The 24,174-nt window shown below is 44.4% G+C and overlaps 2 protein-coding genes across 2 annotated transcripts in view; one reads left to right on the plus strand and one right to left on the minus strand.

The window, feature by feature from the left end:
- The window catches only part of LOC142190426 (gastrula zinc finger protein XlCGF66.1-like), a 198,610-nt gene that overhangs the window by 170,051 nt on the left and 4,385 nt on the right, over window positions 1-24,174 (minus strand). Inside the window, exon 2 of the mRNA XM_075262292.1 lies at window positions 23,450-23,595. Coding sequence (XP_075118393.1) covers window positions 23,450-23,506 — 57 coding nt within the window. The 5' untranslated portion in view covers window positions 23,507-23,595. The remainder of the gene's footprint in view (window positions 1-23,449; window positions 23,596-24,174) is intronic.
- Window positions 1-24,174, plus strand: part of LOC142189903 (uncharacterized) — a 490,808-nt gene that overhangs the window by 93,009 nt on the left and 373,625 nt on the right. The window lies entirely within an intron of this gene.

Genomic DNA, 24,174 nt, shown 5'->3' on the forward strand with positions numbered 1-24,174 from the left:
CTGTTCGCCATGTTCGAATCGAATCGAACACCGCGTGGTAAAGTGCGCCATTACTCGATTCCCCTCCCACCTTCCCTGGCGCCTTTTTTGCTCCAATAACAGCGCAGGGTAGGTGGGACAGGAACTACGACACCGGTGACGTTGAGAAAAGTAGGCAAAACCCATTGGCTGCCGAAAACATGTGACCTCTAATTTAAAAGAACAGCGACGCCCAGGTTCGCGTCATTCTGAGCTTGCAATTCACCGAGGACGGAGGTTTCCGTCCAGCTAGCTAGGGCTTAGATTCTGGGTAGGCAGGGACAGGCTAGGATAGGAAGGAGAAGACAACCAACAGCTCTTATAAGAGCTAAATTCCAGGGAGAAGCTTGTCAGTGTAACGTGGCACTGACGGGCTCAATCGCCGCAACCAAGCTTTCCCAGGATCCTGAATGGAATACACTGTCAGTGTATTCCCGTATACCCGATATATACCCCCGATACCCGTTCCAACGGTGTGCCCCCCCACCTTCACCCCAGAAATACCCTGCAAGTCCCCTAGCAATAGAATTGGGGCTATATACACCCACAATTTTTACTACTGGTATACAGTGCCATTGTCTGACTGGGAATTCAAAGAATATATTGGGGTTATAAATACCCTCATTTCTTGCTACTTCCATATAGTGCCAGTTTCTGACTGGGAATTCAAAGAATATATTGGGGTTACGTGCACCCACAATTTTTACTACTGGTATACAGTGCCATTGTCTGACTGGGAATTCAAAGAATATATTGGGGTTATAAATACCCTCATTTCTTGCTACTGCCATATAGTGCCAGTTTCTGACTGGGAATTCAAAGAATATATTGGGGTTATAAATACCCTCATTTCTTGCTACTGGTATATAGTGCCATTGTCTGACTGGGAATTCAAAGAATATATTGGGGTTACGTGCACCCACAATTTTTGCTACTGGTATATAGTGCCAATTTCTAACTGGGAATTCAAAATGCGCAAGGCTCCCGGAAAGGGACGTGGACGAGGCCGTGGGCGAGGTCGGGGGAATGGTTCTGGGGAGCAAGGTAGCAGTGAAGCCACAGGGCGTCCCGTGCCTACTCCTGTGGGGCAGCAAGCATTGCGCCACTCCACAGTGCCAGGGTTGCTTGCCACATTAACTAAACTGCAGGGTACAAACCTTAGTAGGCCCGAGAACCAGGAACAGGTCTTGCAATGGCTGTCAGAGAACGCTTACAGCACATTGTCCAGCAGCCAGTCAGACTCTGCCTCCTCTCCTCCTATTACCCAACAGTCTTGTCCTCCTTCCTCCCAAAATTCCCAAGCTTCACAGAACAATAACCCCAACTGTCCCTGCTCCCCAGAGCTGTTCTCCGCTCCTTTCATTGTCCCTCAACCTGCCTCTCCACGTCACGATTCCACGAACCTAACAGAGGAGCATCTGTGTCCAGATGCTCAAACACTAGAGTCTCCTCCATCTCCGTTCGATTTGGTGGTGGATGACCAGCAACCCACCCTCATCGACGATGATGTGACGCAGTTGCCGTCAGGGCATCCAGTTGACCGGCGCATTGTGCGGGAGGAGGAGATGAGACAGGAGTTGGAAGAGGAAGTGGTGGATGATGAGGACACTGACCCGACCTGGACAGGGGGGATGTCAAGCGGGGAAAGTAGTGTGGATGTTGAGGCAAGTGCAGCACCAAAAAGGGTAGCTAGAGGCAGAGGTCAGCAGCTTAGGCGAAGCCAGGCCACACCCGGAATCTCCCAAGATGTTCCAGTTCGTACCCAGCCCCGAAAAACTCCCACCTCGAGGGCACGTTTCTCGAAGGTGTGGAGTTTTTTCAAGGAATGCGCCGAGGACAGATATAGTGTTGTCTGCACAATTTGCCTCTCGAAATTGATTAGGGGCTCTGAGAAGAGCAACCTGTCCACCACTTCAATGCGCCGTCATTTGGAATCCAAGCACTGGAATCAGTGGCAGGCAGCAACGGCAGGACAAAGGCCGCCTGCCGTTCACGCCACTGCCACTGCCTCTGCCACTGCCTCTGCCTCTGCCACTGCTGACTGTGCTGGCGATGCACTCCAGAGGACGAGCCAGGACACCACTTCATCTGCCTCCGCCACTTTGTTGACTTCTCCCTCATCCTCCCCTGTTCCTGTCTTATCTCCTTCTCCTGCACCATCAAAGGCACCATCAGGCGCTTCTTTACAACAACCCACCATCTCTCAGACATTGGAGCGGCGGCAGAAATACACTGCTAACCACCCACACGCGCAAGCCTTGAACGCCAACATCGCTAAACTGCTGGCCCAGGAGATGTTGGCGTTCCGGCTTGTTGAAACTCCCGCCTTCCTGGACCTGATGGCAACTGCGGCACCTCGCTATGCCGTCCCTAGCCGTCACTACTTCTCCCGGTGTGCCGTCCCCGCCTTGCACCAGCACGTGTCACTCAACATCAGGCGGGCCCTTAGTTCCGCGCTTTGCACAAAGGTCCACTTGACCACCGACGCGTGGACAAGTGCATGCGGACAGGGACGCTACATTTCACTGACGGCACACTGGGTGAATGTAGTTGAGGCTGGGACTGCTTCCCAAACTGGCCCGGTGTACCTCGTCTCCCCGCCTAACATTCCTGGCAGGGACACGAGAAGAACACCCCCCTCCTCCTCCTCCTCTACCGCCTCCTCCTCCGCTGTTAGATTGACCCCAGCTACGAGTTGGAAACGTTGCAGCACTGGCGTTGGTAGACGTCAGCAGGCTGTGCTGAAGCTGATCAGCTTGGGGGACAGACAGCACACTGCCTCCGAGGTGAGGGATGCCCTCCTCGATGAGACGGCAATATGGTTTGAGCCGCTGCACCTGGGCCCAGGCATGGTCGTTTGTGATAACGGCCGGAACCTGGTAGCAGCTCTGGAGCTTGCCGGACTCCAACATGTTCCATGCCTGGCCCACGTCTTCAACCTAGTGGTGCAACGTTTCCTAAAGAGCTACCCCAATGTTCCAGAGCTACTGGTGAAAGTGCGGCGCATGTGCGCCCACTTTCGCAAGTCGACAGTAGCCGCTGCTAGCTTAAAATCTCTCCAGCAACGCCTGCATGTGCCACAACACCGGCTTTTGTGCGACGTCCCCACACGCTGGAACTCAACGTTTCAGATGTTGAATAGAGTGGTTGAGCAGCAGAGACCTTTGATGGAATACCAGCTACAAAACCCTAGGGTGCCACAAAGTCAGCTGCCTCAGTTTCACACCCATGAGTGGCCATGGATGAGAGACCTTTGTGACATCCTACGGGTCTTTGAGGAGTCCACAAGGAGGGTGAGCTCTGAGGATGCGATGGTGAGCCTTACAATCCCGCTCTTGTGTGTTCTGAGAGAATCCCTGATTGACATCAGGGATAACTCAGATCACACAGAGGAGTTAGGGATAGCATCCGATCCGTCACAGCTGGAGAGTAGGTCCACACATCTGTCCGCTTCACTGCGTTTAATGGAGGAGGAGGAGGAGGAGGAAGAAGAGTTGTCCGATGATGTGATGGTGATACAGGAGGCTTCCGGGCAACTTCGAATCGTCCCATTGTTGCAGCGCGGATGGGTAGACATGGAGGATGAGGAGGAAATGGAGATTGAACTTTCCGGTGGGGCCAGAGGAGTCATGCCAACTAACACTGTGGCAGACATGGCTGAGTTCATGTTGGGGTGCTTTACAACCGACAAGCGTATTGTCAAAATCATGGAGGACAACCAGTACTGGATCTTTGCTATCCTTGACCCCCGGTATAAAAACAACATCTCGTCTTTTATTCCGGTAGAGGGGAGGGCCAATCGCATCAATGCTTGCCACAGGCAATTGGTGCAGAATATGATGGAGATGTTTCCAGCATGTGACGTTGGCGGCAGGGAGGGCAGTTCCTCCAGTAGGCAACCAAGTTCTCACCGGTCCACACAAACGAGGGGCACACTGTCTAAGGTCTGGGACACCTTGATGGCACCCCCTCGCCAAAGTGCCGCCACGGAGGGTCCTAGTGTCACCAGGCGTGAGAAGTATAGGCGCATGTTGCGGGAATACCTTTCCGACCACAGCCCTGTCCTCTCCGACCCCTCTGCGCCCTACACGTATTGGGTGTCGAAGTTGGACCTGTGGCTTGAACTTGCCCTATATGCCTTGGAGGTGCTGTCCTGTCCTGCCGCCAGCGTCCTATCTGAGAGGGTGTTCAGTGCAGCCGGTGGCATCATCACTGACAAGCGCACCCGTCTGTCAGCTGAGAGTGCCGACCGGCTCACTTTGATAAAAATGAACCACCACTGGATAGAGCCTTCATTTTTGTGCCCACCTGTGTAAAGCACCCCAACATGAAACTCCATGTCTGTACTCAACCTCTCCAATTCCTCCGCATCCTCATACTCATCCACCATAAGCGTTGCACAATTCTGCTAATACTAGCAGAGGCAAACAGAGAGCGGTACATTGAAGAATGGAGAAACGAAATAAATAACTCCAAGAAACTCACCGTGTACCAATCCCTACAAAGGGACTACACCATGGCCACCTACCTGGAGAGAATACGCCATCCCAAGCACAGACAGACCCTGAGCCGATACAGACTGAGCGCCCACAACCTAGAGATAGAGACGGGGCGATACAGACAGACGTACAAGCCACGGGGGAAGAGACTGTGCCAGCACTGTGACCAGGGGGCCCTAGAAGACGAGACCCACTTCCTGCTACACTGCACCAAATACTCAGCTATGAGGGCCGTCTACTACCAAAGACTCTCTGCCCACATCCCAGACTTCATATCTGCAGACGAGAAGAGGAAACTCTACATCCTACTGGGAGAAGAAGAGGCCACTGTGGAGATCGCTGCCCAATACGTGTCCAGCTGTCACCAAACAAGAGGAAGATGAGACTCCATGGACTGTTATATTTATCCCAAAATGGGCTGGTTAGAGGCTCCCTCCACCATGAATTTGCCCAAACTGGGCTGGTTAGAGGCTCCCTCCACCATGAATTGGTCCAAACTGGGCTGGTTAGAGGCTCCCTCCACCATGAATTGGTCCAAATTGGGGTTTTTAGAGGCTCCCTCCACCATGAATTGGTCCAAACTGGGCTGTTTAGAGGCTCCCTCCACCATGAATTGGTCCAAACTGGGGTTTTTAGAGGCTCCCTCCACCATGAATTGGTCCAAACTGGGCTGGTTAGAGGCTCCCTCCACCATAAATTGGTCCAAACTGGGTTTTTTAGAGGCTCCCTCCACCATGAATTGGTCCAAACTGGGGTTTTTAGAGGCTCCCTCCACCATGAATTTGCCAAAACTGGGCTGTTTAGAGGCTCCCTCCACCATGAATTGGTCCAAATTGGGGTTTTTAGAGGCTCCCTCCACCATGAATTTGCCCAAACTGGGCTGGTTAGAGGCTCCCTCCACCATGAATTGATCCAAATTGGGGTTTTTAGAGGCTCCCTCCACCATGAATTGGTCCAAACTGGGCTGTTTAGAGGCTCCCTCCACCATGAATTGGTCCAAACTGGGGTTTTTAGAGGCTCCCTCCACCATGAATTGGTCCAAACTGGGTTTTTTAGAGGCTCCCTCCACCATGAATTGGTCCAAACTGGGGTTTTTAGAGGCTCCCTCCACCATGAATTGGTCCAAACTGGGGTTTTTAGAGGCTCCCTCCACCATGAATTGGTCCAAACTGGGGTTTTTAGAGGCTCCCTCCACCATGAATTGGTCCAAACTGGGGTTTTTAGAGGCTCCCTCCACCATGAATTGGTCCAAACTGGGGTTTTTAGAGGCTCCCTCCACCATGAATTGGTCCAAACTGGGGTTTTTAGAGGCTCCCTCCACCATGAATTGGTCCAAACTGGGCTGGTTAGAGGCTCCCTCCACCATGAATTTGCCCAAACTGGGCTGTTTAGAGGCTCCCTCCACCATGAATTGGTCCAAACGGGGGTTTTTAGAGGCTCCCTCCACCATGAATTTGCCCAAACTGGGCTGGTTAGAGGCTCCCTCCACCATGAATTTGCCCAAACTGGGCTGTTTAGAGGCTCCCTCCACCATGAATTGGTCCAAACTGGGTTTTTTAGAGGCTCCCTCCACCATGAATTGGTCCAAACTGGGGTTTTTAGAGGCTCCCTCCACCATGAATTGGTCCAAACTGGGGTTTTTAGAGGCTCCCTCCACCATGAATTGGTCCAAACTGGGCTGGTTAGAGGCTCCCTCCACCATGAATTTGCCCAAACTGGGCTGTTTAGAGGCTCCCTCCACCATGAATTGGTCCAAACTGGGCTGGTTAGAGGCTCCCTCCACCATGAATTGGTCCAAACTGGGGTTTTTAGAGGCTCCCTCCACCATGAATTGGTCCAAACTGGGGTTTTTAGAGGCTCCCTCCACCATGAATTGGTCCAAACTGGGGTTTTTAGAGGCTCCCTCCACCATGAATTGGTCCAAACTGGGGTTTTTAGAGGCTCCCTCCACCATGAATGTGCCCAAACTGGGCTGTTTAGAGGCTCCCTCCACCATGAATTGGTCCAAACTGGGTTTTTTAGAGGCTCCCTCCACCATGAATTGGTCCAAACTGGGGTTTTTAGAGGCTCCCTCCACCATGAATTGGTCCAAATTGGGGTTTTTAGAGGCTCCCTCCACCATGAATTTGCCCAAACTGGGCTGGTTAGAGGCTCCCTCCACCATGAATTGGTCCAAACTGGGCTGGTTAGAGGCTCCCTCCACCATGAATTGGTCCAAATTGGGGTTTTTAGAGGCTCCCTCCACCATGAATTGGTCCAAACTGGGCTGTTTAGAGGCTCCCTCCACCATGAATTGGTCCAAACTGGGGTTTTTAGAGGCTCCCTCCACCATGAATTGGTCCAAACTGGGGTTTTTAGAGGCTCCCTCCACCATGAATTTGCCCAAACTCTGCTGGTTAGAGGCTCAATCCACCCTGATTTTCAAAACAAATGTTGGTGCCAACCTCAACTTACTACAAGGGCCAAATTCACTGCTGGTGACCAGCTCTCCTCACTGCAAGTGCCAAATACACATGTTTCAAGGTGTTTTCCTACTGTCAGAGAGGTGGTATTGAGTGTGTAAAGTGTGTAGTTGTTAGGCTGTGATGTTGGGGTAATAGAGGGTCTTTGGTGTGTTAGATGCCCCCAGACATGCTTCCCCTGCTGTCCCAGTGTCATTCCAGAGGTGTTGGCATCATTTCCTGTGGTATCATAGTGGACTTGGTGACCCTCCAGACACGGATTTGGGTTTCCCCCTTAACGAGTATCTGTTCCCCATAGACTATAATGGGGTTCGAAACCCGTTCGAACACACGAACAGTGAGCGGCTGTTCGATTCGAATTTCGAACCTCGAACATTTTAGTGTTCGCTCATCTCTATTCTATAACAGTATTAGGCATCCAAGCGATTCTGATATTGTTTTTTCGTGACATGTTGTACTTTACTGACAAGGTAAAATTAGACTGATATAACTTGCGTAAATTTATTTAAAAACTCGCAAATGCTGAAAATTTTTCAATGTTTTCCATTTTTAGCTGCGATATCTCACATATACACAATAATACAGGGCAAAAAAGTTAGTAGTTATATATTTCCAAATGTTCCTTTTGTGTTTCAAGCATATTTGAAATAATTTTAGCATATTTGCGTAACTTAGACAATTTACACGTTTATCAAGTTTATAAGCAAATTTTGGAAATTTTGAGTTTGTAATTTTTTTCCTGTACCAAGCTCTGTTTGCAGACAGGAATAGGTGGCATAATGACAGAACCTCCCATTAAATGACCCAATTTGGAAAACTAGACCCCTTAGGGTATTCATTGAGGGGTATAGAGAGTACTCTGACCCCATAAGTTTTGAGAAAATTTGCGTCAAACAAAAAAAATTTCATATTTTTTACACGTGTCATTTTATAGGCAGTTTTTTTGCACATGACATGAAAATGAAGAAAAACACCCCAAAATAGATTACTCCATTTCTCCCGTGGTCAAAAATGTACACTTTGTGGCCTTAATTCTATGTACGGACGCACGGTAGGGCCCAAAAAGAAGGGAGCACCAACTGGATTTCAAGACACAATTTTTGCTTCTAATTGTTTCAGGCCCATTGCTCATTTAAACAAGATTTGAGTTACCAAAATAATTGAAAACCCCAATAAATGACACCATTTTATAAACTAGACCCCTTGAGGTATTCATTGAGGGGTATAGTGAGTATTTTGACCCCATAGGTTTGAAAAGAATTTGCGTCAAACAAAAAATTCTCATTTTTTACACAAAAGAGTAATTTTAAAGGCAGTTTTTTTGCACATGACACATGAAAATGAAGAAAAACACCCCAAAATAGATGGCCCCATTTCTCCCGTGTTCAAAAATGTACACTTTGTGGCCTTAATCCTATGTACGGACGCACGGCAGGGCCCAAAAAGAAGGGACCACCAACTGGATTTCAAGACACAAATTTTGCTTGCAGATATTTTAGGCCCATTGCACATTCAAACAAGATTTGAGTTACCAAAACAATTGAAACCCCCATAAATGACCCCATTTTATAAACTAGACCCCTTAAGGTATTCATTGAGGGGTATAGTGAACATTCTGACCCTATAGTCGTTTCACAGATTTTACTAACTTAGGGATGTGTAGGTTAAAAATTACTAAAATGTCCCTTTATCCCCAAAGTTTTCATTTTCATAAGGGGTTAAAGGAGAGAAAGCCCCCCACAGTTTGTTACACAATTTCTCCTGAACACGGTGATACCCCATATGTGGCCATAGTCTGCTGTATGGGGACATGTTGGGGCTCAGAATGGGAAGAGCGCTATTTGGGTTTTGGAGGGCAGATTTTGCTGGAATAGTTTTCAGGTGCCATGTCGTATTTGCAGAGCCCCTAAAGTATCAACACAATGGAAACCCCTCAAATGTGACCCCATTTTAAAAACTACACCCATCAAGGAATGTATCAAGGGGTATTATCATTTTGAGCCTAAAAATGCTTCCCAAAAATTAATGTACAAAATGAAAATTGAAATTTTTTAAGAAATCTGCCATTTCGGTGCCCAATACGTTGCCCTCACTTTGTGTTGTCAGAGACCTGCACTCCTGAAACTATTAAGGGGCCATCCTGAGGGGCAAAAAATTATATATGTGGGTGTAAACTGCTGCTTGGGCACACAGCAGGGCTCAGAAGGGAAGGTGCACTGCGCTTTTTAGCTATTGGGGTACAGAGTTAGAGGGACTTTCGGGGCGCCATGTTGTTTTTGCAGAGCCCTGGAGTTGACAGTAAACTGGAATTCACCAAGAAGTGACCCCATTTTGTAGGGGAAATTTTAGGGTCTCGGCAAATATGACATGGTGTCCAAAAACCAACGATCTAAATCTGCACTCCAAAAGCACATAGCGCTCCTTCACATCTGCACCCTGCTGTGTAACCCAAATGGCGGTGTATGCCCACATGTATGACACTGGTGTACCCCGGATAACGTGCTTAATGCCATATGTGGGTAGAAAGGCTGTTTGGGCACAGCCGGGGACAGAAGGGAAGGAGCGCTATTTTGGGTTTTGGAGCACAGTTTGGTTTTTGGACGTCACTTTTGCAAAGCCCCTGAATTGCCAATAAAGTGGAATCCGCAGACATGTCACCCCATTTTGGACACTACCCCACTGATGGGATTTATCAAGTGGCGTAGCGAGCATTTTTAACCCTTGAGTGTTGCATTTATTTGGTTTCCAGAAATGAAATTGCGGCTGATAATGAGAAGTTAAAAATGAAGTTTTCCAGAGATTCGCCATTTCAGTGCCCAATATGTTGTGTCCAACTTATGTCAGCAGAGACACTCCAAAAACTGGTAAGCGGGTATCCCGGGCACAACAGCTTTTAGAGCGTTCATCTCTGATACAAGGCGGGCACAACATATTAGGCACTGAAATGACGTATTCTTGGAAAAATGGTCATTTTCACCTCTCACAGACAGCTTTGTATTCATTTATGGATAATAAGTTATAGCAACACTTGGGGGTTAAAAATGCTGTCTGTACCCCTGGAGAAATCCTTCAGGGGTGTAGTTTCCAAAATAAGGTCTCATATGAGGGGATCCCACTTTACTAGCGCTTCAGCTCTGCAAAAGTGTCATGGCATCCAAAAACCAAACCGTCTGTGCTCCAAAAACCAAATGACCCTTCTGCGTCCAGTTGTGTTCTAATATCAGTTTATACCCACATATGACATTACGTCCGTTATCCCGGGTACACCAGTGTCATACATGTGTCATAAACTGCAGTTTGGGCGCACAGCAGGGCGCAGAAGGGAAGGAGCGCTATATGCGACTTTTAGAGTACAGATTCAGATGTTTGGTATCCGGACGCCATGCCATGTTTGTTGAGCCTGTAACGTACCAGAAAACTGGATTCCTCAAAGGAGTGACCCCATTTTGAAAACTGCACCCCTCAAAGAATGTATCAGGGAGTGTAGTGAGTATTACTATCCCAGACGTGACTGCACAACGGATGGCAAAGGGGAATATATAAGCTGTGCGGAGAACATTGCAGACACCAAATTCCCTACTATGTCCCATGATTGGGGAAGTCACTCTGGGGGTCACTTCTGGTGTCTTTTCCCTCATAAGCTGTAAATCTGGGGTGTCCGCTGATATCCGTTTGCACAGTTTATATTTTCTCTTCCTGCCGCAGTCAGTTGTGTTCTAATGATTTGGCGATTTTGCGGTTGTTTGTCTTCACATTGCTAGATGCTATATTTTCTTTATTTTTCTGGTGACGTGGCCATATAAGGGCTTGTTCTTTGCGGGATGAGATGCATTTTGCAATGACGCCATTTTTGGGTGCCTACAACTTACTGAATATATTTTATTAATTCTTTTTTGCTGGATTTTTTAAAGAAAAATCAATTCTGGCATTGCATTCTACCTCTTAAATTTTTTGCCATGTAGCGTACAATATAAGCAACATGTGACCTTTATTCTGCGGGTCGGTCCGGTTACGGCGATACCTCATTTATGTAATTTTTTTATGCGATACTAATTCTGTAGAATAAAAACACATTTAGCAACATGAATCAATGTTTTTTGTATCGCCATCTTCTGAGAGGCGTAACATTTTTATTTTTTGGTTGACAGTGTTGGTTGAGGGCTTATTTTTTGCGGGACAATGTGCGCTTTTTATTGGTACTGTTGTGGGGTGCATATGACTTTTTGATCACTTTTTATAGCATATTTTGTAAGGTGAGATGGTGAAAAATCACTACTTCCGGCGGGTTTTTTCTGGGGTTTTTTTCCGACGTTCACCGTATACATTAAATATTGTTGCAGTTTTATTGTTCAGATTGTTACGGACGCGACGATACCAAATATGTATTGTTTTTATTAACTTTTAGGTTTTTTTTAATATAATTGATTTTCTATAGAAAAAAGGGAATTTTGGGGCTTTATAAGTTTATTCATTTTTATCAGACACTTTATTTTTCACTTTTTTTTTTTTACTTTTACACTTTTTACTTTAGAAAACTTGAATTAGTGATGCTTTGATAAAAGCATCACTAATTCTTAGAGATGAGCTAACACTAAAATGTTCGAGGTTCAAAATTCGATTCGAACAGCCGCTCACTGTTCGTGTGTTCGAACGGGTTTCGAACCCCATTATAGTCTATGGGGAACAGATACTCGTTAAGGGGGAAACCCAAATCCGTGTCTGGAGGGTCACCAAGTCCACTATGACACCCCAGGAAATGATGCCAACACCTCTGGAATGACACTGGGACAGCAGGGGAAACATGTCTGGGGGCATCTAACACACCAAAGACCCTCTATTACCCCAACATCATAGCCTAACAACTACACACTTTCCACATTCAAAAAAACCTCTATCAAAGTGGGAAAATACCTGGAAACCTTCTTTACTCCCCAAATGGATGGACACAAACCCCAATTTAAGCTCAACAAACAGTAACAACCACCCCTTTAAACCATGACAACCACAGATGGAATAGGCAATGGGAAATCCTTTAGTCCTCACCTACAACTGTCATAGTGTGTGTGTGTGATGTGGTAAGACCTTCCAAAATTGACTTTTCTAGCCCTTAACATGAGCCCTTCCAAACAAAGTTACAGGACCTTAAGCTGAGCTACCAGCAGAGATTGAGGCCCTTGGCATGAGTAGAGCCTTGCACCAGCAGTGTTTTTGGCCCTTAGGGTGAGTTGAGCCTTGTACCAGCGTGTGTCCCTTAACATCAGGCGGGCCCTAAGTTCTGCGCTTTGCACAAAAGTTCCACATTAACTAGGCTGAATGGTACAAACCTTAGTAGGCCCGAGAACCAGGAACAGGTCTTGCAATGGCTGTCGGATAACGCTTAAAGCACATTGTCCACCAGCCAGTCAGCCTCTACCTCCTCTCCTCCTCTTACCCAACAGTCTTGTCCTCCTTCCACACAAGATTCTCAATCTTCCCAGAACAATAACCCCAATCGACAACGATGAGACGCAGTTGCTGTCAGGCGTCCAGTTGACATGCGCATTGTGCAGGAGGAGGAGGCGAGACAGGAGTTGGAAGAGGAGGTGGTGGACGACGAGGACAACAACTCCACCTGGACAAGGCGGATGTCAAGCTGGGAAAGTAGTGTGGATGTTGAGGCAGGTGCAGCACCAAAAAGGGTAGCTAGAGGCAGAGGTCAGCAGCTTTGCCGAAGCCAGGCCAGACCCAGAATGTCCGAAGATGTTCCCTTTTGTACCCAGCCCAGAAAAACTCGCCCATCGAGGGCACGTTTCTCGAAGGTGTAGAGTTTTTTCAAGGAATGCGCCGAGGACAGATATAGTGTCGTTGTTAAATATTATATATTTACAATATTCTCTAGCAGACATGGGGTTAACACTCTACTGACATCATAGTCTTATATTTTGGGTGCATGGGTGCGGTTAGAGTAGACCATTTTAGAAATCTCCTTACATAGCTACAAGATGGAAGGTAACACCCACTCTCATGAATATAAATGAGTAAGAAATACACATGTCTGGGTCTGTCTTTGGGAAGACCAGGGGAAGACCAGGAGGTCTGTCTTTGGGAACACCAGGGTGGGTGGTCCAGGCAGATGGACATCCATGAACGTCGTAACCAGCCCAAGTCCACCAACCAGATGACAAGCATGAACAAAGCTGTAACTACAAGATATCCAGATGATTTAACTTCTCTGAAGATGTAAGCTATTGACAATTGACTGATATTTGTGTTATTTGGACATTTTCCCTGTTCCTGTGTTTTCCTTCAAGAGATTAATAAACCTCTACACTGTTTTATAACAAGCTGACTTCTTCCTATCGTGGATAAGGCCTTCAACACGTGACACAAGTCTATCCCACAATTTCAAGGCTAGGTACGGATATTTAACAGTGGATACAAGTCTCACCGGCAAATACAAGATATTTAACAGTGGCGAGCCAAGCACGGTCGTTTTTTTCCTGTTTTTCTTGTTCCGTTCACTTGCAATTAAGGGGGAAGAGAGGAGTATTTTGCAAGTTGTATGAATTGCAAGATTCAGGAAGACTTCGAAAAAGAACTTATATTGGTGAGATACAGATGACTGTTGTACGTGTTATATGATATGGAAGCCTGTGTGAGGAAAGCCTGTGAGGAAATACAGAAGGACCACAAGTGCCAGACGTACTGAGACGTTCTGATGACAGGGACCAACTGTTCCAAGGACAAGCTAAAGGTGAAGCTTTCTACAGTGGTGAGTAAAGATTTTACTTTTAAAGTATGGAAAAATTAGAGTCATTGTCTAAAAAGTGTAACTTTGAGTATAAAGTTTTGTCTAGTGACAATTTAGCGAGTATATGGCAAGATTTATATACACAATGTGAGCAGGCAAATTCTAAGATTGAAAATAGAATTTGTTCTACAAAAGAGAAGCAGGTATTTAGGAATATTGCTTCTTTGGTAAAGATTTTTAATGACGTGGTAACAGAGAAGAAATTAAGTAATAGTATGCATAAATCTGTTCAGACAGATAATGAGAAATCTCAATATGTTGACAAAGAGCACCATGTGGCAGTAATGGCCATAGATGGTGAGGAACAAATGATACAAGAAACTAAATTGAAATTAAAATCTCAGGAATATTTGATCAGTCTGAGTAAAGCCATTCCCACATATGATGTAAAGATCCATGTGTGTAGAAACTCAGAAATTTTTGAAAGCCATGCAGAGAAATTTGATCTAAATATTGAACAGAGAAATAAAATGTTTAAATTATGGCTTCCTATTGATTTTACAGAACGTTTGTCTGCAAAAATGTCTTATGATAATGAGTCAAATGAATGGTTAAAAGACAGTGATGTGGAGAGATTAAAGAAACTAATCTGGTGCACTAGAGGTGACAGCATGCCAACACCTGACATACTGAATGAGATAAAGATTGGCAGAAAAGAATGTACTTTTGCGTTCATGTCTAAATTTGAGAGGACATACAAAACTGTCATTCCAAAGGTGAACTCTTCATCTATGGTGAAAAGTTTTGTTAAAAAGTTCAAATTCTTGGATGCAGTCACCCTTGCCAGTGCCTCAGATAAGACGACTTTATTTGAAACTGCTAGTTTATTGGACATGGCCAGAACACATGAGAGACAAATGTCAAATGTAAACCGAGTATGTCCAAAGCAAAAAGCAAAGCCTATTAAAAGGCATCTGTCAAATCCGGTTAAAGTGTCCCCTATTTATAGGAGGGAAAGTGACAAAATCTATGAGAAACGTAGGAAATTACATGTTGCATATAAACCATATGCCATGCAGGAAAATCCACAAATTGAAATTCCAGTATTAACTGAAATTAAAGAATTGCAGCCAACCAAATCTATTGATAGTCAAAAGATTGTATCTGGGAATGTACCAGTTGTCTCCAAAATGTCAGATCTTTTCAGTAACCCAATGGCATCTGACCTGTCTTATATTCTTAGGAAAAGGGCAAGCTTGGCATTCTCTCATGACCTGGCGAGGCTATTATGGATGGACGTGTTGACAGGAAGTTCATGGGTTTAACTTAAAAATATATATCTGAAAGGAGGTCAGGGATCAAATTTAAAAGTATCTCTGAAGGAATGACTGTCTATTGAGATTTACTTACGTACTATTTGGCTATGTAAAGAGAAATCCCTTTTATATGAGGAGAAGTCCAATGATCAGGTATAATCCACATGATTATGTGATGATGTTTATAAATAATCCTAATTATGCTATTGTGAATAATACTATGGATCATAATCATAATATATGTATACACACAGGAGGAGAGTCTGATGTGTGGTGAAGACTTTTTGTCATAGCCCACTCTCTGGAAGCAGAGAGAGGAGGAACATGTTATGTACAATATATGAATATATGGCATGTATATGAATATATGTACAATATATGAATATGATCAAATAGTATTAGGAATCCATAAAGTTATTAAACTTTCCATTGGTTAAAATCAATATTGTATTAATTTGGTTTTTGCTAAAGTTTATCTATTTTTCAGATCAGAAATGTCATATATGGAAAAATGGATCAGTTCAATCAGTGATGTCCATTCATTCATCATTCTTTCCTTATAGTCAAAAGAATGCATGGAGTGTCTAACTATTAATGAGTAAACAAATTAACATGGTGTGACTAATAACAATGCATGATAAAGTGGTATAAGTTATAACTTACCTTAAGCATGTTTTTCAATAGTTTCATGTAAAGTCCATGTTTTTAGGATTTTCATGTATAATCCATTATGTATGAAGGCATGCAACTAGGCATGGAGCTCTTACTTATTGTGACTCAATGTCCGTTCATGTGGTCAGTTGATTGACAGCAACACACTGTGACCTGTGACCCTGATGGGCTGGTCAGTATAAGTGTTATGTGTGTTATGTGTCCACTGGTGTATACAACAGATCTGTGACATCACAAATAGGCCTAAGAAAATCAGGATGCATCCAACAAGGAAAAAGAGACATCTATCCAGCAAAGACGTCTATTTCTATTTTCTTTTTCTATTGTTTATTTTTTCTATTTTTTATCTTATGTGATCCTCTATATTAAATTGGGAAATCAGCAAATATATTTGAAATCCATCAAAAGGAACCTCATATGTTTATACCTACAGGAAAACCAAGTGTTTAAGTCACATGAGCTGAGGAAAGGTGACAGATGCAGTAGGGTGAAGGTTATTTTAGTTTGTGAATATTTTGTAGCAAAAGAAGAAGCTTTTGACTAAGATACAGATAATCTTCAATATATTTGTTCAAACCTGACAAATGATAAAGGTTTATTGGGGTAATTGGATCATGGGATAATAAATATATTAGGTATGGTGGAAAATCTAGTTAGCTATAGCCAGTATTGATTTATTGTATTATTATTGATTATGTATTCTTACATGTACGCACACACTTGCATACACTTACACACATCAACATCCACAAACATTGGGAAAACAACATCGGGTAAACATAAATGTCTTATATGCAAATGAGATAAGCTAATCATCTTCATGAAAGGAGAAGTATAATATCATCAAAGGATATGGGATATCAAGAGAGATAGTCTCTGGTTTATTCTTCAAACTTCTGATTATAGGATGTGACATATTTTGAAATGTTTATGTTTTATATACTTATTTCATATATATGGTGTTCACATACAGCCAGTACACAAGAATATATACAGTTAAGTTTAAGACAGAGACAAGAGTGTGTTGGCACAAGTGTTGTCTCTATTCTTGGTATTGGAGGTATCTGAAAGGTTAAAAAAGGACACAGGAGTCTGTGAAGAGACGAGGTGTTAAGAGGAAACTTTAGTCACATAAGTTTTTATGAATAAAGGGTTAATATTGTGTCTCAGATAAGGAACACAATGATAATTAATAAAGGAATGCTCAAAATAAAATTATTTCTTATTAAAAAGGATAATAAAGTGATTAAACTTTAGAAAATGTATGATAAGTATGATAACACACTCATATAGGAATATATGTTTAGTATAATTGGTGAAAAGTTCTAACTAAAGAATAAATATAGTGATTGTCTATAGAATGGTAATTAATAATCACATTATATTTCAGAGTTATGTTGCAATTTGTCATCACAAGTAAAGTACACATATATTCATACATATAGATATAAAGATATATATGTTGATATATGATGTTTATATAGATTATTGTATCCAAAGTACTATTATCTGATAGTTTGAATATGATATATAAATGAATGGTATGGTACACTGTGATATTATAGTTTAGTAAATTGCCTAATTTGGCTTAGTTATTAGGGAAAGAAAACTTATCTTCAATCAAGTCCAAGATTATGAGAAAGTTTGATATCAAATGTTAATAAAAAGACTTTAACAGTTACAAGAAGAAGATGTGCGGGAAAAGACAAAATCTGAAGGTATGATGCTATATGCTTAAGCTTATGCCAAGGACTGTGTTTAAAAATTATTACTGGAGGTTGGAACCTTTGATCAGCGGATGATTGGACAGATATAAAGACGTCCTCATCAATGTTTGGTGGAATCCTTTCTATTTCAAGACTTCAAGGTGTTTGGTGAGCAAAAGGGTTGTGAATGATAAAACTCGAACACAGATATTGTGTATCCAAGAGACTGAGATTCCAGGACTGAACCTTACTGACAAGCAGCAGGGATGATGTCAGAATTCACACTTGCCTTGCTTTTGCAGTATTGCTCCAGAAGTGTCACATGATTGTACAGTGACAGGAGGTCAAGGGAATTACAGAAGGAAACCCTTCTACAGTCTATGTCTTGGTGAAGTGAAACATAACATATGGACTTTGCTGTTATATCAATATCTTCATAATATGAACTTTAATGGACAACGTTATAATATCTGCACAACACGGAGGAAATCTAAAGGACTTTAAGTCAAGAACTACATTTGTGGTAATAAGCCTTCTATTATGACGGAAGAAGAGATGACCAGAAGACCAGACGATGAAAGAAGAGCCTTCATCAGGTGTAGGTTAGATAATGGATCAAATTGTTTCCATCTTTGATCACAGTTTACCATAACATAACATTTATTAATGTCAAAATGTATCGCAAATTGATGAAATTATTGTTATATGGACAATCAATGAAAATTAAGTTCCAGCAAAGAAGAAAGAAGATATAATCTAATTGTATGAATATTGTCGTATGGTATATCTTGAGAGTTCAAACAGATATTTCACTCTCAAAAGGGGGAAATGTTAAATATTATATATTTACAATATTCTCTAGCAGACATGGGGTTAACACTCTACTGACATCATAGTCTTATATTTTGGGTGCATGGGTGCGGTTAGAGTAGACCATTTTAGAAATCTCCTTACATAGCTACAAGATGGAAGGTAACACCCACTCTCATGAATATAAATGAGTAAGAAATACACATGTCTGGGTCTGTCTTTGGGAAGACCAGGGGAAGACCAGGAGGTCTGTCTTTGGGAACACCAGGGTGGGTGGTCCAGGCAGATGGACATCCATGGACGTCGTAACCAGCCCAAGTCCACCAACCAGATGACAAGCATGAACAAAGCTGTAACTACAAGATATCCAGATGATTTAACTTCTCTGAAGATGTAAGCTATTGACAATTGACTGATATTTGTGTTATTTGGACATTTTCCCTGTTCCTGTGTTTTCCTTCAAGAGATTAATAAACCTCTACACTGTTTTATAACAAGCTGACTTCTTCCTATCGTGGATAAGGCCTTCAACACGTGACACAAGTCTATCCCACAATTTCAAGGCTAGGTACGGATATTTAACAGTGGATACAAGTCTCACCGGCAAATACAAGATATTTGACAGTCGTCTACACAATTTGCCTCTCGAAATCGAGTAGGGGCCCTGAGAAGAGCAACCTGTCCACCACTTCAATGCACCGTCATTTGGAATCCAAGCACTGGAATCAGTGGCAGGCAGCAACGGCAGGACAAACGTCGCCCGCCGTTCATGCCACTGCCTCTGCTCACAGTGCTGGCGATGCACTCCAGAGGATGAGCCAGGACATCACTTCATCTGCCTCCGCCACTTTGTTGACTTCTCCCTCATCCTCCCCTTTTCCTGCCACTTCTCCTTTTGCCCGCGCCATCATGCGCCTCTTCCCAGCAACTCCCCATCTCCCAGGCCTTTCATTTCATGCTAAAGTACAGCACAACCCACCCACATGCCCAAGGCTTCAACGGCCTCATCTCCAAAAATCTGGCCCAGGAGATGTTGGAGTCCCGGCTGGGGGACACTCTGCCCTTTTTGAGCAGAGTGTCTACTGCGCCACCTCACTGTGCCGTCCACACCAGCACTTTCCCCCAAACATGAGGCGGTCCCTAAATTCAGCGCTTAGCTTAGCTGGGAAGAGGCGCATTATGGTGCAGGCCAAAAGGGCGGATGAGGGTGAACTCCCCAATGTGTCACAGACGGATATGTAGGTGTCCTTGCATCATATCCTTGCACCATACTTGGCTGGATTGGACTTTCATTTTGTGCCAAAAAGTGGTCAAGACAGCGATCCCTCAGCTAATCCCATTACACCATCCGTTGCCAACTGCAGCACTGAAATTACCATCTCTGGAAGTGGTCCAAAATCTTTCTCTGCATTTAGCCAGGCTTGATGCTATGGTAGGCTCCAGGGTTCTCTTAATGCATATTGCATGGGGGACTCAGATGTGTTTCTCAGCACTGAGACCACCACTTCTGAGATCCCAAAGGAAGTAGGCAAGAGATGTGCAGTGCAGAAAAAAAGATGAGAAAATAAGTGTAGGCTGTAGAGCACAGAGGGATCGGAGAGGACAGAGCTGGTGTCGGCCAGGTATTCCCAGTCAGAAACTGGCACTATATGGCAGTGGCAGGACTTGAAGGTATTTGTAACCCCAATATATTCTTTGCATTCCCAGTCAGAAACTGGCACTATATGGCAGTAGCAAGAAATGAGGGTATTTGTAACCCCAATATATTCTTTGCATTCCCAGTCAGACAATGGCACTATATGGCAGTGGCAGGACTTGAAGGTATTTGTAACCCCAATATATTCTTTGAATTCCCAGTGAGACAATGGCACTATATGGCAGTAGCAAAAATAGTGGGTGTATATAGCCCCAATTCTATTGCTAGGGGACTTGCAGGGTATTTCTGGGGTGAAGGTAGGGGGCACACCGTTGGAACGGGGATCGGGGGTATATATAGGGTATACGGGAATACACTGTCAGTGTATTCCATTCAGGATCCTGGGAAAGCTGGGTTGCGGCGATTGAGCCCGTCAGTGCCACGTTACACTGACAAGCTTCTCCCTGGAATTTAGCTCTTACAAGAGCTGTTGTGGTTGTCTTCTCCTTCCTATCCTAGCCTGTCCCTGCCTACCCAGAATCTAAGCCCTAGCTAGCTGGACGGAAACCTCCGTCCTCGGTGAATTGCAAGCTCAGAATGACGCGAACCTGGGCGGCGCTGTTCTTTTAAATTAGAGGTCACATGTTTTCGGCAGCCAATGGGTTTTGCCTACTTTTTTCAACGTCACCGGTGTCGTAGTTCCTGTCCCACCTACCCTGCGCTGTTATTGGAGCAAAAAAGGCGCCAGGGAAGGTGGGAGGGGAATCAAGTAATGGCGCACTTTACCACGCGGTGTTCGATTCGATTCGAACGTGCCGAACAGCCTGATATCCGATCGAACATGAGTTCGATAGAACACTGTTCGCTCATCTCTACTAATTCTCTATTAGACGCTGCAGGACACAGCTGTCAGTGTCTTGTAGCGTCTGGAGGAAGTCAGTCTCAGGGGCTGCCTGCGTCTGACTTCCTCTTAATCCGGGCAGGATCAACCAGGTATTGGGGGTCTCTTGGAGCTTGGGGTCACTAGGCAGACCCCAGGCTCCATGTTAGAGACATCGGCACCCCTCGATCTCGCCGCGGGGGGTGCCGATTCGGCCGGCACCGTCACGGAACCGATTCAGTTCTGTGATCATGTTTGATCACGGAACTGAAGGGGTTAAAAAACCCCGATCGGAGACCCCTCCGATGGGGGGTTATGGAATGGGGTCTTAGCTGTTAGATACAGCTAAAATCCCATCCAATTACATTGACACAGACAGGGAATCCTTCCCTGACTGCCCGACGTAATTTTAATATGGGCCGGTCGTTAAGGGGTTAATAATACAATTCATTTACATAGTGGCAACATATTCCGCAGCGCTATACAATTTGCAGGGTTCAAGTACAGACAAAAAGATACATTTTAAAAAAAATAGTAATTTCACACACTGGGACTGAGGGCCCTGCTCGCAAGAGCTTACAATCTAGCAGGAAGAGGGGGGAACACAAGAGGTAGCAGGGGCGGCATCGGAGGCAGCATTGCTTATACAATAGTCCAGACATTTTTGTCATAGAGGTTACTGTTATTACACATATATAAAGCTGTATGACCTGTCACCAGTCATGTCCTTTAACGTGCAGATGGTGGCTGGACATATAAAGTTACAGTCAGATACGGCATCATATCCTGTGTGTAATGCTGGAGCGTGAACAGAGGAGGATTAGTTTTAGTGATTGTAACTACAGAGGGGATTACGTTAGACATTGTGAACGGCCTGTCTGATAAGATGTGTCTTTAGTTTGAGCTTTAACCTATAGAAATTGGGAGTTAATCTGATTGTCCGGGGTAGAGCATTCCAGAGAAGTGGTGCAGCTCGGGAGAAGTCTTGTACACGAGCGTGGGAGGTTCTGATAATAGAGGATGTAAGTGTTAGGTCATTGAGTGAGCGGAGAGCACGGGTTGGGCGGTAGACAGAGATGAGGGAGGAAATGTATGGAGGTGCGGCATTATGGAGAGCCTTGTGGGGGAGGGGGATAAGTTTATATTTTATTCTATAATGAATAGGCAGCCAATGTAGTGACTGGCACAGACCCGAGGCATCGCTGTAGCGTCTAGACTGATAGATGAGCCTGGCCACTGCATTCAGAATAGATTGTAGAGGCGAGAGTTTAGTGAGGGGAAGACCGATTAGTAAGGAGTTACAGTAGTCAAGGCGAGAATGAATCAGAGAGGCAATAAGTGTCTTTAATTTATCTCTGGTAAGGAAAGGGCGTATTCTGGAGATGTTTTTGAAGAGGAGATGACATAAGTGTGAGGGATTGGATATGGGGGGGGGGGGGTGAAGGAAAGGTCTGAGTCAAACACAACCCCGAGGCAGCGGGTATTCTGCTTAGGAGTTATGGTAAGGCCAAAGGCTGCAATGGATATATCAGGGACAGATGTATTAGATGGTGGAAACAGCAGTAGTTTGGTCTTTGATTTAGTTTTAAATAAAGTGAAGACATAATATTTGAGACAGCAGACAGACAGTCACTGGTGTATTGTATTAGTTCTGGGGTGATGTCACGGGATGAGGTATAAAATTGGGTGCTGTCAGCATAAAGATTGTACCAGAAGGCAAATCTGGTGATGGTTTATCCAATCGGGGCTGTGTAGAGAGAGAAGAGCAGGGGGCCTATGACTGAGACCTGAAGAAGCCCAACAGCAAGGGGAAGAAACAGAGCCCACAAATGATACACTGAAAGTGCGGTCTGAGAGATCAGAGGAGAACCAGGAGAACGCGGTGTCCTTGAGGCCGACTGAACGGAGCATAGTGAGGAGGAGTTGATGGTCTACACTGCCGAGAGATCCAGAAGAATAAGAGAGAAGTCACCATTGGATTTAGTCGTCAGGAGATCATTGGAGGCATTTGTGATGGCCCACTTCAATAGTGTGAGGAGAGCGGAAGCCAGATTGTAAGGGGTCAAGCAGAGAGTTAGCAGAAAGATGGCAGATTAAATGAGAATAAACTAAGCGTTCCAAGATTTTAGAGATGAAGGGGAGGATTGCTTCAATAGCAGGGTTATGACAGTGTGTTTGAAAGAGGATGGAAAAATTCCAGATGAGCGAAAGAGGTTAAATATTTTAGTAAGGTAAGTCGTGAGAGCAGGCGACAGAGACTGGAGAAGGAATAAGGGGAAAGGGTCACTACTGCAGGTCGTAGGGCGAGAAGAAGAAAGTAGCCGGGAGACTTCCTCTTCTGTAACAGGATCAAAAGATGAGAATGAACAGTTTGAAGTGCGGTAGGTGAGAGGGATCAATGCCGCCTGGAGATTGGGAAGTAATTTCATGAGGGATCGGATAAATTTTGTCATGGAAATAAGTGGCCAGGTCTTCTGCACTAAGATCTCTGAACAGCGCCTGCACCTTGGGAGTGAGTAAGTAGTGAAAAGTTTCAAAGAGACTTTTAGGGTTACAGGAGAGAGAAGAGATGAGAGGGGTGAAATAGGCTTGTTTGGCGAGGTGAAGGGCAGAGCTATACAGTTAAGCATAAATTTGAAGTGCAGAAAGTCTGCAGTCCTATCATCTATTATTACTATAGATAAGAATGATGTAATGATGACATCATCAGAATCTCTCACCTCTCCAGTAAGCTGGTAGATGATCTCTAGGGTGAGATTTAATAGACTTTCCGCCATCTTGTTCCTGCCTCTTTCAATCCTTGATGGGACAATCAGGAATATTCTCTTCTATAGAAGATACTGAGAGGATTCTATATTGTAGGAACCTGAATGGAGAGAAGATGAGACAATGGAAATAAAATACAATAACTGGAGATAACAATGTGATAGTGATGAGATATTTGGGTGTAGATGATGTTTGGTCTCTTTGTAGACATTGGACATGAGGTGAATAGTTGGTCACTGGTTATATGATGTACAGACTGGAATCACCGCTACAACTAATGTCATTACAGTAATGTAGAAAGGATATAAAGGGGTCAGGGGTCAGCGGTGCTCAGGGGAGGGGGGGGGGGTTTACACAAGTGTTTATGGCTTTTTAGCACTCATGTTCTGTCCGGCTCAGGATGAGTCTTTATAAACACCAAAGTTATGGTGAAACATTTTGGGGCAAAGTAATGCTGACAATAGTTTGGTATAAAGGTAAAGGGGTTTGTAGGATTTTCTGGCCCATCATTGGGATTTATTGGCTCCTTAGTGTCCAGTGCTGGAAGCAGATGGTTCTATACCCCTGTATAGCGGCCAGGCCCTGTTACTGCAGATCAGCTCCCATTGAGGTCAGCCAGGGGGTTTTGGCCTTGGGTCATGTGACTGGAACCAGCACCCGACCCCCGAATCCCCTCTCC

This window comes from Leptodactylus fuscus, chromosome 1 (assembly GCF_031893055.1).
Source record: "Leptodactylus fuscus isolate aLepFus1 chromosome 1, aLepFus1.hap2, whole genome shotgun sequence".
NCBI classification, from domain to species: domain Eukaryota; kingdom Metazoa; phylum Chordata; class Amphibia; order Anura; family Leptodactylidae; genus Leptodactylus; species Leptodactylus fuscus.